Source organism: Musca domestica, unplaced genomic scaffold (genome assembly GCF_030504385.1).
Source record: "Musca domestica strain aabys unplaced genomic scaffold, Musca_domestica.polishedcontigs.V.1.1 15, whole genome shotgun sequence".
NCBI lineage: Eukaryota > Metazoa > Arthropoda > Insecta > Diptera > Muscidae > Musca > Musca domestica.
In genome coordinates, this window is record NW_026712207.1 from 7,728,405 (window position 1) to 7,744,515 (window position 16,111).

Below are 16,111 nucleotides of genomic sequence, written 5' to 3' on the forward strand. Positions count from 1 at the left end.
TGTAATTAGCTTTGACATTCGCTCAAGGATATATTCTCGATTTTTTTTTTTTGTTTTGGTGGAAAATATAATTTGAAAATTTTGATCTGACATTGTTTGTTGAAAGCGCACAAACAAGGCATGAAGACAAAGGCAACAGGCATCCGACAGCTAGCAGCAAACATTTCAAAACCTTGGACCTTCTCTGAAAATCTATACTAGGAAGCTAGCAATGAAAATATTGTTGTACCAAAAAAAAAAAAAATAATAATAAATAAAAATAGAAGAAAAAAAAAAAAACAATGAACACAAAAAATCTTTACAATGGGTTTGTAGAGGTGTGGATGTACATCCGAACATGTAGCCCCTGAGTACCTGTAACAGAAATTGTTTTCATTGCTTTTAAGTTGTTTACATGGCGACTGGCAGGCAACTTGGGCCACTACTTCTACCAAAAAAAATAAAAATAAAAAAAAATGAAAATGAAATAAATAAAAAAGGAAAACAAAAACAGAAACAAAAAGAAACAATACATCATTTATTTGACTGCATTTATATTTCATCATTGTTTTCATTCTCCTCCTTTGGGGTCTTTGTTGTAGTTGTTGGTTTTTTTACTGTTGCATTGTGAAAATCGCAATTTGCAACAATTACAAATTACAAAAAAGAAAACGAGCAAACCAAAAAAAAAAACAGAAAAAAACAAACAAAAAAATTAGCCGAATTTGTGCCAAACAAATACGATATGCAACAAGAAAAAAATATTACTATGGGTCTGGTCGGCTATATTATACTCAAGTCACAGGCGAAAATTTTGCGGAAAAAAGGTGTGAAAGAAGGGTTTTCAATTCCCTGCGGTTTTCTATTCCTTTCTCTCGACGAGTCTACTTATATTAGATAAGTCTTTTGAAAAAAGACTGTATCATAACTTTACCCTTGAATAGTTAAGGGCCAAATCACTTGCAGAATTTGTGTCTCAAAGCAAAGTAATTTTTGTGGGAAAAAAGGATGTTGAAAATTTTAAATGCCTATTACTATTTGGGCTTCTCTCCAAAAATCTCAATGTTTCTTACGGCAAAGTATGTGGATGAACCTGATGAAAGCAAGCTTTGCAAATCCTAATATTTGCATCAGGGCTAGGTCAGGTACAAAAATGGACAATATCAGTCATCCAGTACTTCCCCCACAAAGGATCAAAGTATCAGTCGATATTGCCGACAGATGTATACCCTCAGTCAATATTCGATTGTTTAAATATACTTTGACTTCTGTTATGATTATTCAAATTGTTGACTCTCTATGGCGTAGGTTCCGAAGGAATGGGCCAATATTGTCCATTTCGTATCGGACTTAAATAAATATGATATAAATATTGTGACGTGCCAGGTTGGGACTATATTGGTTACTTCCTTTAGATTTGAGATCAGGCACTAGATATAGTCGACCGAAGTATTTCATTTTCATACTTCATCTAATACAGAAAAAACAGTAAAGAAAGTCCTAAAGTCGGACGGGGCCGACTTTATGATACCCTACACCACTTTGCTAATTTAGTAGAGCTGCGCATATCAATTAAAAGTTTTTATGGGAGAATTCAATCATACACGCTATGATTATAATTGTAATTTAAAGTTCAAATGACTAAATATGCCGAAGCATTTGTATCTTTTAAAATCGGACTTGTATTGCCCATTTGGTGCACAATTCATTTGAAATCGGATAAAGATATATATGGGAGCCATATCCAAATCCGAACCGATCTCGATAAAATTTGGCAAAGATATTTCTGAGCTGCATTTGATATATTTCCCCAAATATTGTTGTTACAGAGTGCATATTACGGCTGCGGAGGACAAAAATAACAAATCGGATGAATAATATATATGGGAGCTATAGCTATATCTGAACCGATTTCGATCAAATTTGTTATACTTATTTTCACACCTAATTTGGTTGTATGTGCAAAATTTCATACTATTCGTTCTGATAATACACGTTTGGTGCACAATAAAAGGTAAGTCGGACGAAGATATATATGGGAGCTATATCTCAATTTTGACCGATTATATCCAATTTTAATAGGGTTCGTCCTAGGGCCAAACAAATGTTGTTTGGAAAATTTCATCTCAATCGGATAATAAATGCGACCTGCATTTTGTTCACAAGAATACATGGACAGACGGACAGATGGACTGACATGCATAAATCAACTCAGAAAGTGATTCTATGGAGATCCTCAAAAGTAACTATGGGTCTATCTTGCTTTCTTCTCCATGTTACAAACAAATGTACAAAGACATAATACCCTTACCACTATGTGGTGTAGGGTATAAATATAGGTATGGGCAAAATTACAAGAATATCAGACATTTATATCCAATTTTATACGAAATCATAAATTCCATATTCATCTCAGGTTTCTGGTTGAGAGAAATATTCAGATATAGCAAGTTGCAAAGAAACGCTGACTTGATGCACAAGTTATGTCAGATGAAAGTATGGCAAAGTTTGACTCTTTGTGGGTGAGATACCAGAAGGCCTTCTCAGATATATATCATCTTCACAACAGATCTTGTGTTAGCAAAAATGTTTCTGTGTGTGAAATCTTTTTCATTTTTTTTTGAAAATCTTGAACCTCGTGTGGGGCAGGTATCAGAAGTATTGATCCGATCTCTACCATATTTATGAGAGATATTGTGTTGATGAAAATATTGAGTTGTGTCAAGCCTGAATGGCATTTTTATGTGGGGGATGTACCAGAAGGTGTGAACCGATATATTACGTCTTCATAGCAGACCTTGGGCTGATAAATATATAGTGTAAGAGTTATAATGTTGACCCTTTGTTATTTATCAAAGTATGAACATAAAATTTAGTTTTAGGCAAAAGTGTCAAAAGAAGAGGTATTCTGCACAAAATATCACTATAAATCTTAGAATAAAACATATATCAAGGTTCAATATTTTTTTAAGAAAATCACATTCGAATTTTATATATTAAAAGCGAAAATTTTGTGCTTACGTTTTTTATTGCTAATTTAACACGTGTTAAAATCTCCCCTAATACTTCACTTTTTGAGAAAAGTGTCAAAGAAGGAAATATTCTATATTGAATTTAAAGGTTAGCCACCGAAGAAGTGAAATGTGAATACTTAATAGGAACCATAAAAATATCATGAATTTAAAAAAAAACACGTTTTTATTTTCGACAAATTGAGGGTTAATTTTGGCAAATTCCCTAGATACCTAAAACTTTTTAAGAATTTACTATTTTATAGCAGAGACGCCAAAAAGAACTGGACTGAGGTATTCAATATTTAATTATCGCAGAAAAATTAATCTAATTTTGGAAGAAATATTAATATGATTGAAGCTGATTTAAATTTATTTAAAATCTTCCATCTTTGTGAGGGAGTATCAAAAGAAATTTCCAAATATTTTATAATTATAGCATTTAGCAATGTAGGAATTCTGCACTGAATTGTGAACTATATTTTTCTTGTAATTGATTTTTCTGGAAACGTTAGCCGTTTATAGGTGATGTTCCATTTTTGACGTAATCTAAGTTCCATAGAAATATTTCGATGTGAAATTTTGGACCAATTCGAAGTAAGGAAAAGATGGAGGGATATAACTAATTTGAAATATTCTGAAACGGATTTCTTTAAAAAAAAAACACTTTCAGAGTATAGTTTTTCCACACACATACTATTGTGTCTAAACTATACACATGTCACCCTTTAATTTGATTTCTCTGTTTTCTAATAAAATAGTTGCAAATTTTTGGGGGATTCCATCAAAATATTATTTAAGTCCCAGACCCTTCATAGGAATATTTTTTAACTTTATTTTGATTGTAAATAGTATATCCTACACCAGGCTGGGGTACAGTAGATACAAAACGATACAAGATAAACCCTCGTTTCTTTTGGTGATCTCCATAGAATAACATTATCAGTAGATTTATGCACGTATAGCTCCCAAATATTTTTGTGCCCATATATTTTTGTAAGCAAATTTGGTCCAGGGACGAATCCCAAAATTGACTTTAGATACAGCTTCGATTTCATGTTTATTGTTCACCAAATGGGTTCAGTTTTAGTTATAGCCCCCACATACCTATTTGTTGCAGCCGAAAGCCGTAATGTGCCAATCTGAAAGCCGTAATGTGCTCCCGATTTGATACCGGTTATAATGTTAAGTTAGAAATTGGCTCTGTAAAATGTTTATCAAAATAGGGTTAATATAATTAATTCCTTTCTCGTATATAATCTGAGTGGTTTAGGGTATCAAATTATCGATCTCGTTAGACTTTGATCGTTTCCTTACTGGTTATACCTTACACCACAAGGTGGTCAGGGTATTATGTCTTTGTGCATTTGTTTGTAACAGGCAAAAGGAAACGAGATAGACCCATAGTTCCTTTTGATGATTTGCATAGAATCACATTCTGAGTCGATTTATGCATGTCCGTCCGTCCGTCTGTCCATGTATTTTTGTAAACAAAGTACAGTTCGCATTTATTGCCCTATCCAGATGAAATTTTGCACAAATCATTTGTTTGGCCTAGGGACTAACCATATTGAAACCTGTCAAAATTTAGATATAGCTCCCATATATATTGTTCATCCGATTTGTTATTTTTGTCCTCCGCAGCCGTAGTATGCACTCTTTAACAACAATATTTGGGGAAATATATCAAATACAGCTCAGAAATACATTTGCTAAATTTTATGGAGATCGGTTCAGATTTGGATATAGCTCCCGTATATAACTTCGTCCGATTTACCTTGGATTGTGCACCAAACGTCTAATATATGCCCAAATTGTATGAAATTTGGCACTTACGACCGAATTGAGTCTAGAAGCTAGTATGTCAAATTTGGTGAAGGTCGGTTCAGATATAGCTATAGCTCCCATATATGTTCATCCGATTTGTCATATTTGTTAGCCACAGCCGTAATATGTACTCCGTAACAACGATATTCAGGGAAATATATCAAATAAAGCTCAGAAATATCTTTGCAAATTTTATCGAGATCGGTTCAGATTTGGATATAGCTCCCATATATATCTTTATCCGATTTCAAGTTAATTGTGCCCCAAATGGGCAATACAAGTCCGAATTTAAAAGATACAAATGCTTCGGCATATTTAGTCCTTTGAACTTTAAATTATAATTATAATCATAGCGTGTATGATTGAATTCTCCCATACAAACTTTTAATTGTTATGCGCAGCTCTACTAAATTAGAAAAGTGGTGTAGGGTATCATAACGTCGGCCCCGACCGACTTTAAGACTTTCTTTACTGGTTTTAGTTGTTAAATTTCAATATTTTTTTTGCAGGAGATCATTCCGAATTGATGAGAATTGTGAAAATCAGTCCAGTGGTTCTTGACTTATAAGCGGAATAACTAAGATCGGTTTATTTTAAATATATATTGTACATATTTTGTTATATATCCCATATCTTAGCTATCAGCATCACGGTAATGGTCAGAAGTGAGAATTGAGTATTTGTCATTTGGCCGGGATTAAAAATATTCGCGGTTTAGTGGAAATTTTTGTATCTTTCGACATAAAAGTTATGGGTTATTTTACCCGCTAAATATTGTCCGATGACTGTCCAAATTGGTAGGTGTCTACCCAGCCCTGAACTCTAAATCCGTGCAAAATTCCACTTCGATTGGTCTATAATTGTGGCCTGTAGAACAACAAAACCAAAGTAAAATCAAGATTTTTTTTTCTGTTTTTGGTCCATTTCAAACCGCGATATGATAAAATATTTTCAAATAACAGGCATTTTTACCGATTTTTACCCGAATTCAACACAGAAATAAACCTGTAAAATTTGAAATCGGTTTTGATTAGTTTTAGATCCCAATTATATATTGCAGCCGATATTACTTTGTAACTAAACTAAATGCCGCAATAAATTGGCGATATCAATAATATTTTTTAAAATTTTTGTCGAAAGCCGTTCAGATTTAGATATAGCTCCCATATATACTTTATCAAAATTTATGTTTATTTTCAACCAAATGCATAAAAAAGGGTGAAGGTTATTCGGACCGTAAGACTTTGATATTTTCCTCACGGGTTTTAATTTCTTAAGTATATAAAACCTTAAAAAAACTTTTGAGCAGAAATCCCCTCACAAACTGAAATTTCGAATTCAAATTACTGTAGCTGTCCTTGTCTGGACGTAGCGTACTAAAATGCAACGTATATATTTTTGGCGGTGCGATAGTGGCAGTGGAAGAGGAGTCAATTTTTTTTTTGGTTGAACATCAATTCGGTGTTTGTTTTCATTCACAAATTGGCATCGTTTAGACGATTAGCGTCGCTTCTTTTCTTTAACATCTGGGTATTGTAAAAGTGGCAATATTTTGTAAATTTTCGGTTTTTTTTTCTTCTTTTATTTTTTTTTTATTTTTTTTTTTTTTTTTGTGGTAAATAAACTTGGCAAATAAGTGATCTGTATGTCGAGACCAAAAAAAAAAAACTGAAAACAAAACAATTTTGATAAATTGCTGCCCAGCGGATTGGGGTGGCGTTTTTGGGGTGGTAATAAAACACAATGCAATAAATGTCCTTAAAAGAAAATGACGAACAGTTCGCTCGATAACGATGACAATCGATAAATCAGATACTTTTCATTCAGATTTCTCGGTTTTCTACGTTTTTTGTCGACTTTGATTTATTTTACATTTTTTTCAAGACTTTTTTTCTTGTATCAGGGTACCGCTGGGCGTATGAGCGATCGATGTATCACATTGCATAATAGAGGGTTTGAACTTTATTATTTTTTTTTTAATTTTCAAAAAATTATAATATATTTTGATTCGCATAAATGTCATTGTCACTGTCTCACTTTAAGAAGTTTATTTTGAGATTGAAATTTAAAATCGAATTTTGAATGTTTCTGTGTCTGCAGCTCATTACCCGTGTTATTATCAATGGGGTATCCAGATCATTGCCACCGACTAGACGTATACCCCAGGGAGTATTTTGGCCATCACGTTTGAGTACTACTGCAAATTCATGTAGCTTAGGGCTCATTATTCTCCTTCCTCTTGCTCGGTTTACTCTTCTTGTTGGGTACACACAAATCACTTCACTTCGCGAACTTAAGTTTGTTGTGACTTCGAAAAAGGAAAAAATTCAAAAATTTTTGAAATTTTCAATTTTCCGTTACAAAAACTTTGTCCGATTTTTTTTTTCAAGTCTCGGTTTTCAGTAACTCTTTTTTTCTGAGGAGTGTTTCTTTTTTCTGATTCTTTGCAAATATTGTTGTAATTTTAAACGTTTGCTTCTATTTGTTGCTTTTTTTAAGAGAGAAAAACGTCTTGATCGGATTGAAAGCTGCCCAAGTACTAATTTTAAAAACACAAATCCGAATAAACAAGAAATTTTTGCGTTTTTTACTTCGTTTTGCCATTTTCATTTCTTATTTTCAGTTTTTTTTTTTGCAATTGTGTCTCATCTTCTTCATTCAACATCAGCTGCTGCTGCGGTTGCGGCAGATGCCGAATTTGCGGCATCGTTTTTAATGATCTGGTTGTTTCTCTTCTTCTTGTTGTTTTTGCTGTTGTTTTTATTATTTTACATATCAATGTATCAATTTATTTGTTCCTTTTGTTGTATTGTGTTGTTGTTGTTGGTCGATTTGCTAGCTGACTGGCTGACCGTTCCTAGAGCATTGTTATTGCTTGATCATGCCAATGCTAAAGCTAACTAGCACTATATTATTGAGCAGGAGCGTATCGTCCAGGGTGCCAGTTTTGTCTGTCATGGAAGAAAAGGGCTTCTATGAAAGCAGGACCTTCATTTGAGCTACTATATATAAAAGAGCCACAGAGCTTTCCCATACAGGTCTTCTAAATATAGGAGAGCTCCTGTAGTAGAGTTGTATAAATCTTGTTTATATTTTAGTACACAAATTCCCAAAACGTATGAGTGATGTCATAACTTTCATATATTTCATGTCACTCATACGCAGAGTTTTCATACAAACGACCGGAGTCTCGGAACTAGATAAGGAACTAGTTCGTACGATGGAACTAGTTTGGCAGTACTCTAACCTGGGTCTATCAAAATGCCCTTAATGAATAAAATTTCTCCAGAAAGTGGTCTAAGTAAAAGTGCCCTCCAGATGACCTTCTATATACAGAAGGCTTCTAAAAAACCTCCATTTAAAACAGTCTTCCAACAGGTCTTCTCTTATAGAAGGCCCGCAGAAGTCTTCTGGTCTGTCCATCTATGTTAATAATTCTAATTTTCTAAGGAATCGACTTAGATGGCTAAAATTTTAGTCATATGTCATGTCTGCAGTTTGTATGGGTTGGTATTTAATGGGGTATGTCGGTTCACGTTTTCGTAAAGCCCCCATATAAACGTACTTTCCGATATTCGGTATTTTGATAATTTTTAAGCACAATTTTCAACCGAATTGTTCAAATATCAAACTTGATATTTACAGTTTGTAATAAGTACCTTCTCCTGTGATAGAAAATTGATAAATCGGATTCACATCTCGGTATAAGCCGATCATACAGGATCGGGAATGATCTTTTCATGATTTTAAACACATTTCTTAATAAAATTGTTTGAAAATTGTTATTTTAAGTTCAAAGTAGGTATCACCATCTCTGGTAGCAAGTTGACCTCGCCAATTATAGGCATATTTTCAAAAATGTTACTTTCCAAATGGGAGAGGGTATTCAAAGTTCTGTTCAGTCGAACTCAACTGTTTTTATACTTCTGGGAATTTTTTTTACGTTTAGAAGACTATCGAAGAACAATTGAATTTCTAAGCATCATGTTAAAGGTCCTCTATGTCTAGAAGACTTTTTGAATGCGTTTCATGTCTGAATGAGCTCTTAAAGGTCTGTCATGACCAGAAGAACTCCTAAAAATCGTCTATGCCTCAAGAATATTTCTTGAAGGTTTTCCATGTCTAAAAGGCTCGTTGTCTGGACGATCCTTTGAAGATCTGCTAAGAAGATCCGTTAAAAGTCTTCTCTGTCTAAAAAGCCTGTTTAAGTTCTTCTGACCTTTTGAAAGTCCTATATCTAAAGAACTGTGGAAGATCTTATATGTCTGAGAAACCTGATGGCCTTCTATTTCTAGAGTACAAATTAAAAGCCTTCTTCGTATAGAAGATCTGTTGATGGCCATCTAGACCTGTTGAAAGCCTTCTCTGGATATAGACCCATTAAAGAAGAACTATAAAGGAACTTTTGTCTTCAGAATACAGGTATGTCTTTATTCAATTGTGGATGTATCTCTCTGAATGTCGTCTGAGTAAGGAGGACCCCTTTGAAGGTCGTATGTTTTTCTAGGCGTAGAAGATCTGTGTGAGGTCTCTTAGACGTAAAAGGCCTGTCAAAGGTCTGCTGGACGTATAAGACCTTCTAAATGTTTTTGCGTGAAAAGACCCGTTGATAGTCCCCTGAATGTAGACGACCTCTTGAGGGTCTGTATGTAGCTAACTTGTCAAAATCTTCTGGGTGGGTCAAAATCTGCAGCTAACTTGTCAAACGTATACTTTATGGATAAGTCCTGTATGACGTCTTCTAGAGTCAGAAGACTAGTAGAAATTCTTCTAGACACAAAAGACCGTTATGCAGGTTTTCATATTCAAAAGAGCTGTAGATAGAGAAGGCCTGTAGAAGGTCTTATATCTACAGAAGTCTTGGAGAGCGATATCTCTCCACCGGAGGCCTGTAAAATGTCTTTTGTCATATATTTTGAATGTCTTTAGTCTTCTGAAGATCTGTAAAGGATTTTCTATATATAGAAGACCTATATAAGGTATCTTCCTACAGGTCTTCCTTCATTGGCCTGTTGGTTATTAAAAAAATTAATTAAAAAAAATCATATATTACTTGTCTAATTGTCCTTGAAAAATAAATAAAGATATATTTTTTAAAAAAATCTATGATTGGTTTATGAAATACTTTTACAAAATCTAACGAAATCTACTTCTTAAAAATTAAAATCCGTGATAGTTTTTTCTTGAAATCATATCCTATAAAACCCACTTTATTTAGCCTGTTAGTTCTTATAAAATACTTTCTTAAAAAATCCATTATTGTTGCTCTGCTAATGATTAAAAAATATTCCTTAAAAAAATCCCCAATAATTGATCTATTGGTTGTTGAAAAATTTTCCTTAGAAAAATCAGAGATTCTTAACCTATTTCTTTAAATATTCACAGTTATCGCGTTATAGAACTTTAAAAATATTCCTAAGGAAGCAGGAATCGGCCCTCAAAAATATCCTATTTAAAATTTACAATTTAAAAATATTTTTAAAAAAACTCAACGATTATTGCTATGCTAGACCTTTTAAAAGTATTTTTTAAATTATCCACGATTTCTCGTATTGTTCTATTGGTAATTGTTTTTCTATTAGTCATTGAAATATCCTCATTACTTGTCTATTGGTCCTTGAAAATCCTTTATTTAAGCATCCTACTTTACAGGTCAATTGGTCCTTTAAGAAACAATCTTCAAAAAATCGGCGATTATTGGTATATTGGTCTTTGAAAAATATTCCTTATAAATCCTTTATTACTTGTTAATGAATGCCGGGTAAAAATATTCCTTAATCCGCGATAATTGATATGTTGATCTTTGATAAATATTAAAAAAAAACGCAATTATAGCTCTGCTAGTCCTTAAAAATATTAAAATATATTAAAACATGAATATTGATAGTACGTCCTTAAAAAGTCACCAATATTGGTCTGTTAGTCTTAAAAAAAGTATTTGAAAAATCCATGATTATTAACCTTAATGTCCTTGAAATATATTCTTTAAAAGATTATTGGTCTATTAGTCCTTAAAAATATTCTTTAAAAAAATTCATGATTATTGGCCTGACGATCCTTGAAAATATTCTTTAAAAAATCCACGGTTATTGGTCTATTGGTCCTTAGGAAATATTCTTTAAAAATCCACGCCTATTAGCCGGCTTTTTATATCCGCAGTTATTGCTCTGCTAAACCTTGAATAAATATTACTTAAAATCCGCGATTATTGGTCCATTAGGGGTTTTTCCGAATCTACGATTATTTTTGATCCTGGAAAATTATTCTTTAAAAAATCCTAAAATATATACCTATTGGTCCTTAAGAAGCCTCTTTAAAAATCCCCGATTATTAATATGTTGGTCCTTGAAGAAATATTCTTTAAAAAATCCCCGATTATTTTTTTTACTAACAAATCTACGATTGACTCTGTTAGCCTTATTTTTTTGATCCGCTATTATTGTTCTCCTACTCAATAAAAATCTACGGTTAAAATATTCTTTAAAAAATCTAAATATTTTATATACTATCTACAGAATATTGATGGAATGATTTTCATTCACCGGAAGCCTGTAAAGGGTCTTCTTTCGACATCAGAAAAAGTGCTGTAGGCCTTCCCTATATAGAATTACGATAGAATGACTTCTATTCAGAACATATCTATAGATAACGTCTTGGAGTCTTTTTTGGACGTCTTATTTCTACAGAACACCTGTATAAGATATTTTATCTATAGAAAACATCTTTAGAGTCTTGAGTCCATTTAAGTTCCCGATCCTTCAAAGAATGAAAAATCTGTTGAAGTTCTTTGAAGGTACTCACATCTTGAAATCTCATTCAATAGACCATCTTCAAATACAAGATCTCGTAATTAATTAGTTTTTATTGGAAAAATTTCCCTAACTACGCCCCTGAAATTTTCCTTTTGTTATTGTCTTTGTTTCAATGTGTAATTATTTCAGTTTTTTATGTTCATTATATTCGAATATCTGGCTAATGTTCTTTGTTGGTTTTGGGCTTTTTTTTTTTTGTTTTTGCTACTCTCAAAATTGCCTATGATGTAGTAAAAGTACGAGTCATCAACGTCTACGCAAAAAGACCCTAAAACTGATGAAATAACAACAACAGCAACAGAAATATACAACAACAATTTTGCCAAGAAAAAAACAAAACAATCATTACAAACAATGTATCAATCACCGCCCATCGGTCCTGTTAACCATGTATTTCACAAAACAACCAAAAAATGTGACGAATTACAAAAATATCTCGAAAGCATCTGATGTTCGACAAGGTGCAGAATCACCTCCCCCAACCACCCACCTCTTTATCATTAACCTGCCGACAATAAATAGAACAAAAATGCGAATTGTGTAAAGGTATGCTGGCTGGCGACTCGGCCATTTATATTTGGTTCATTGTCAGATCTTTCCGCATTTGCAAAAATAGCAAACACCTTTAATTGAAACAGGGAGGAAATTTTGTGTAAATTTGCAGAGCCACAATTTGTTGTTGTTATTAGTGTTGCATATTTATTAGCCAAGTTACTAACCAACTGAACTAATTTGATCAACGTAATTAATTGGGACTTTCACTATTCTTTTGGCAGAGCCATGGTAATCTGTTCCTCCTCATCATCAGCTCCCACATTAGGGGGACATTAGTTGTGTTGCTATTATTTTTTTTAGACGCTGATTGATGTTGAGCTTTTTTTTATTCGTTAGGGTGGGATATATAAAAAAATAAATTATTTCAACATTTCTATTGAGTTTTAAAATTAAATTGTTTATTTTTAGAATTTTAAAATCAAAGATAGGCGACATCGTTTTTTGTTCTCGTATTGAACAAGTGTTTTTTTTGGTGTTGTTGTTGTTGCTATTGGGCATATTTATTTTAAGATACCACGATGTAGCAATTTATTTAAATCACTCGGTTCTGGAGTGGCCAAGACAATTTGCTGATTTGGGCCATAAAGTGGATACATTAATCTTGTTAAAATATGGATGGAGAATTTTAATAGGGATGGTGATTGGAAAAATCGGAAAATTGTTTAATACTTGAAAATAAAAAAATCCTTGAAAAATATTCTTTAAAAAATCTCCAAATATGGGCATGTTGGTCTTTAAAAAATCCACGAATATTGGCTTGTTGGTCCTTAAAAAAATATTCTTTAAAAAATCCACGAATATTGGCTTGTTGGTCCTTAAAAAAATATTCTTTAAAAAATCCACGAATATTGGCTTGTTGGTCCTTAAAAAAATATTCTTTAAAAAATCCACGAATATTGGCTTGTTGGTCCTTAAAAAAATATTCTTTAAAAAATCCACGAATATTGGCTTGTTGGTCCTTAAAAAAATATTCTTTAAAAAATCCACGATTATTGGTCTTTTGGTCCTTGAAAATTATTCTTTAAAAATCCACGATTATTGGTCTATTGGTCCTTGAAAAATAATCTTTAAAAAAACCACGACTATCGGTCTATTTGTCCTTGAAAAATATTATTAAAAAAATCCACGATTATTGGTCCATTGGTCCTTGAAAAATATTCTTTAAAGAATTCAACGATTTTTGGTCTATTGGTCCTTGAAAAATATTCTTTAAAAAATCCACGATTATTGGTCTACAGGTCCTTGAAAAATATTCTTTAAAAATCCACGATTATTTGCTGTTGGTCTTTGAAAAATATTCTTTAAAAAATCCACGAATATTGGCCTATTGGTCCTTGAAAAATATTCTTTAAAAAATCCACGAATATTGGTCTATTGGTCCTTGAAAAATATTCTTTAAAAAATCCACGAATATTGGCCTATTGGTCCTTGAAAAATATTCTTTAAAAAATCCACGAATATTGGCCTATTGGTCCTTGAAAAATATTCTTTAAAAAATCCACGAATATTGGCCTATTGGTCCTTGAAAAATATTCTTTAAAAAATCCACGAATATTGGCCTATTGGTCCTTGAAAAATATTCTTTAAAAAATCCACGAATATTGGCCTATTGGTCCTTGAAAAATATTCTTTAAAAAATCCACGAATATTGGCCTATTGGTCCTTGAAAAATATTCTTTAAAAAATCCACGAATATTGGCCTATTGGTCCTTGAAAAATATTCTTTAAAAAATCCACGATTATTGGTCTATTGGTCCTTGAAAAATATTCTTTAAAAAATCCACGATTATTGGTCTATTGGTCCTTGAAAAATATTCTTTAAAAAAATTCCACGATTATTGGTCTATTGGTCCTTGAAAAATATTCTTTAAAAAAATTCCACGATTATTGGTCTATTGGTCCTTGAAAAATATTCTTCAAAAAATCCACGATTATTGGTCTATTGGTCCTTGAAAAATATTATTTAACAATTCCACGATTATTGGTCTATTGGTCCTTAAAAAATATTCTTTAAAAAATCCACGAATATTGTCCTATTTGTCCTTGAAAAATATTCTTTAAAAAATCCACAATTATTGGTCTATGGGTCCTTGAAAATATTCTTTAAAAATCCACGATTATTGGTCTATGGGTCCTTGAAAAATATTCTTTAAAAAATCCACAATTATTGGTCTATTGGTCCTTAAAAAAATATTCTTTAAAAAATCCAAATTGGTCCTTGAAAAATATGCTTTAAAAAATCCACGATTATTGGTCTATGGGTCCTTGAAAAATATTCTTTAAAAAATTCACGAATATTGTCCTGTTGGTCCTTGAAAAATATTCTTTAAAAAATCCACGATTATTGGTCTATTTGTCCTTAAAAATATTCTTTAAAAAATCCACGATTATTGGTCTATTTGTCCTTAAAAATATTCTTTAAAAAATCCACGAATATTGTCCTGTTGGTCCTTGAAAAATATTCTTTATAAAATCCTCGAATATTTGCCTGTTGGTATTTGAAAAAATATTTTTTAAAAAGTCCACGAATATTGGTCTATTGGTCCTTGAAAAATATTCTTTAAAAATCCACGTTTATTTGTCTGTTAGTCCTTGAAGAATATTCTTTAAAAAATCCACGATTATTGGTCTATTTGTCCTTGAAAAATATTCTTTAAAAAATTCACGATTATTGGTCTATTTGTCCTTGAAAAATATTCTTTAAAAAATCCACGAATATTGGCCTACTGGTCCTTGAAAAATAATCTTTAAAAAATCCATGATTATTAGTCTATTGGTTCTTGAAAAATATTCCTTAAAAAATCCAGGAATATTGGCCTACTGGTCCTTGAAAAATAATCTTTAAATAATCCACGATTATTAATCTATTGGTCCTTGAAAAATATTCTTTAAAAAATCCACGAATATTGGCCCTCGAAAAATAATCTTTAAAAAATCCACAATTATTGGTCCTTGAAAAATAATTTTTAAAAAATCCACGATTATTGGTCCTTGAAAAATAATCTTTAAAAAATCCACGAATATTGGCCTATTGGTCCTTGAAAAATAATCTTTAGAAAATCCACAATTATTGGTCCTTGAAAAATAATTTTTAAAAAATCCACGATTATTGGTCCTTGAAAAATATTCTTTAAAAAATCCACGAATATTGGTCTATTGGTCCTTGAAAAATATTCTTTAAAAAATCCACGATTATTGGTCTATTGGTCCTTGAAAAATATTCTTTAAAAAATCCACGATTATTGGTCTATTGGTCCTTGAAAAATATTCTTCAAAAAATCCACGATTATTGGTCTATTGGTCCTTGAAAAATATTATTTAACAATTTCACGATTATTGGTCTATTGGTCCTTAAAAAATATTCTTTAAAAAATCCACGAATATTGTCCTATTTGTCCTTGAAAAATATTCTTTAAAAAATCCACGATTATTGGTCTATGGGTCCTTGAAAATATTCTTTAAAAATCCACGATTATTGGTCTATGGGTCCTTGAAAAATATTCTTTAAAAAATCCACAATTATTGGTCTATTGGTCCTTAAAAAAATATTCTTTAAAAAATCCAAATTGGTCCTTGAAAAATATGCTTTAAAAAATCCACGATTATTGGTCTATGGGTCCTTGAAAAATATTCTTTAAAAAATTCACGAATATTGTCCTGTTGGTCCTTGAAAAATATTCTTTAAAAAATCCACGATTATTGGTCTATTTGTCCTTAAAAATATTCTTTAAAAAATCCACGAATATTGTCCTGTTGGTCCTTGAAAAATATTCTTTATAAAATCCTCGAATATTTGCCTGTTGGTATTTGAAAAAATATTTTTTAAAAAGTCCACGAATATTGGTCTATTGGTCCTTGAAAAATATTCTTTAAAAATCCACGTTTATTTGTCTGTTAGTCCTTGAAGAATATTCTTTAAAAAATTCA

The 16,111-nt window shown here is 31.8% G+C and overlaps 1 protein-coding gene across 10 annotated transcripts in view; it reads right to left on the reverse strand.

Annotated features, from left to right (window-relative positions):
* Positions 1 to 16,111, reverse strand: part of LOC101898932 (PDZ and LIM domain protein 4) — a 79,925-nt gene that overhangs the window by 48,891 nt on the left and 14,923 nt on the right. For 3 of the 10 annotated variants that reach the window (XM_059119600.1, XM_059119599.1, XM_059119601.1), the window contains exon 1: positions 6,926 to 7,360. The exons of 6 other annotated variants lie outside the window; for them this stretch is intronic. In XM_059119600.1, the coding sequence (XP_058975583.1) occupies positions 6,926 to 7,042 (117 nt within the window). In that variant the 5' untranslated portion in view covers positions 7,043 to 7,360. Of the gene's footprint in view, positions 1 to 6,925; positions 7,362 to 16,111 lie in introns of those variants that run through there. One more of the 10 variants, XM_059119608.1, reaches the window with a different exon arrangement.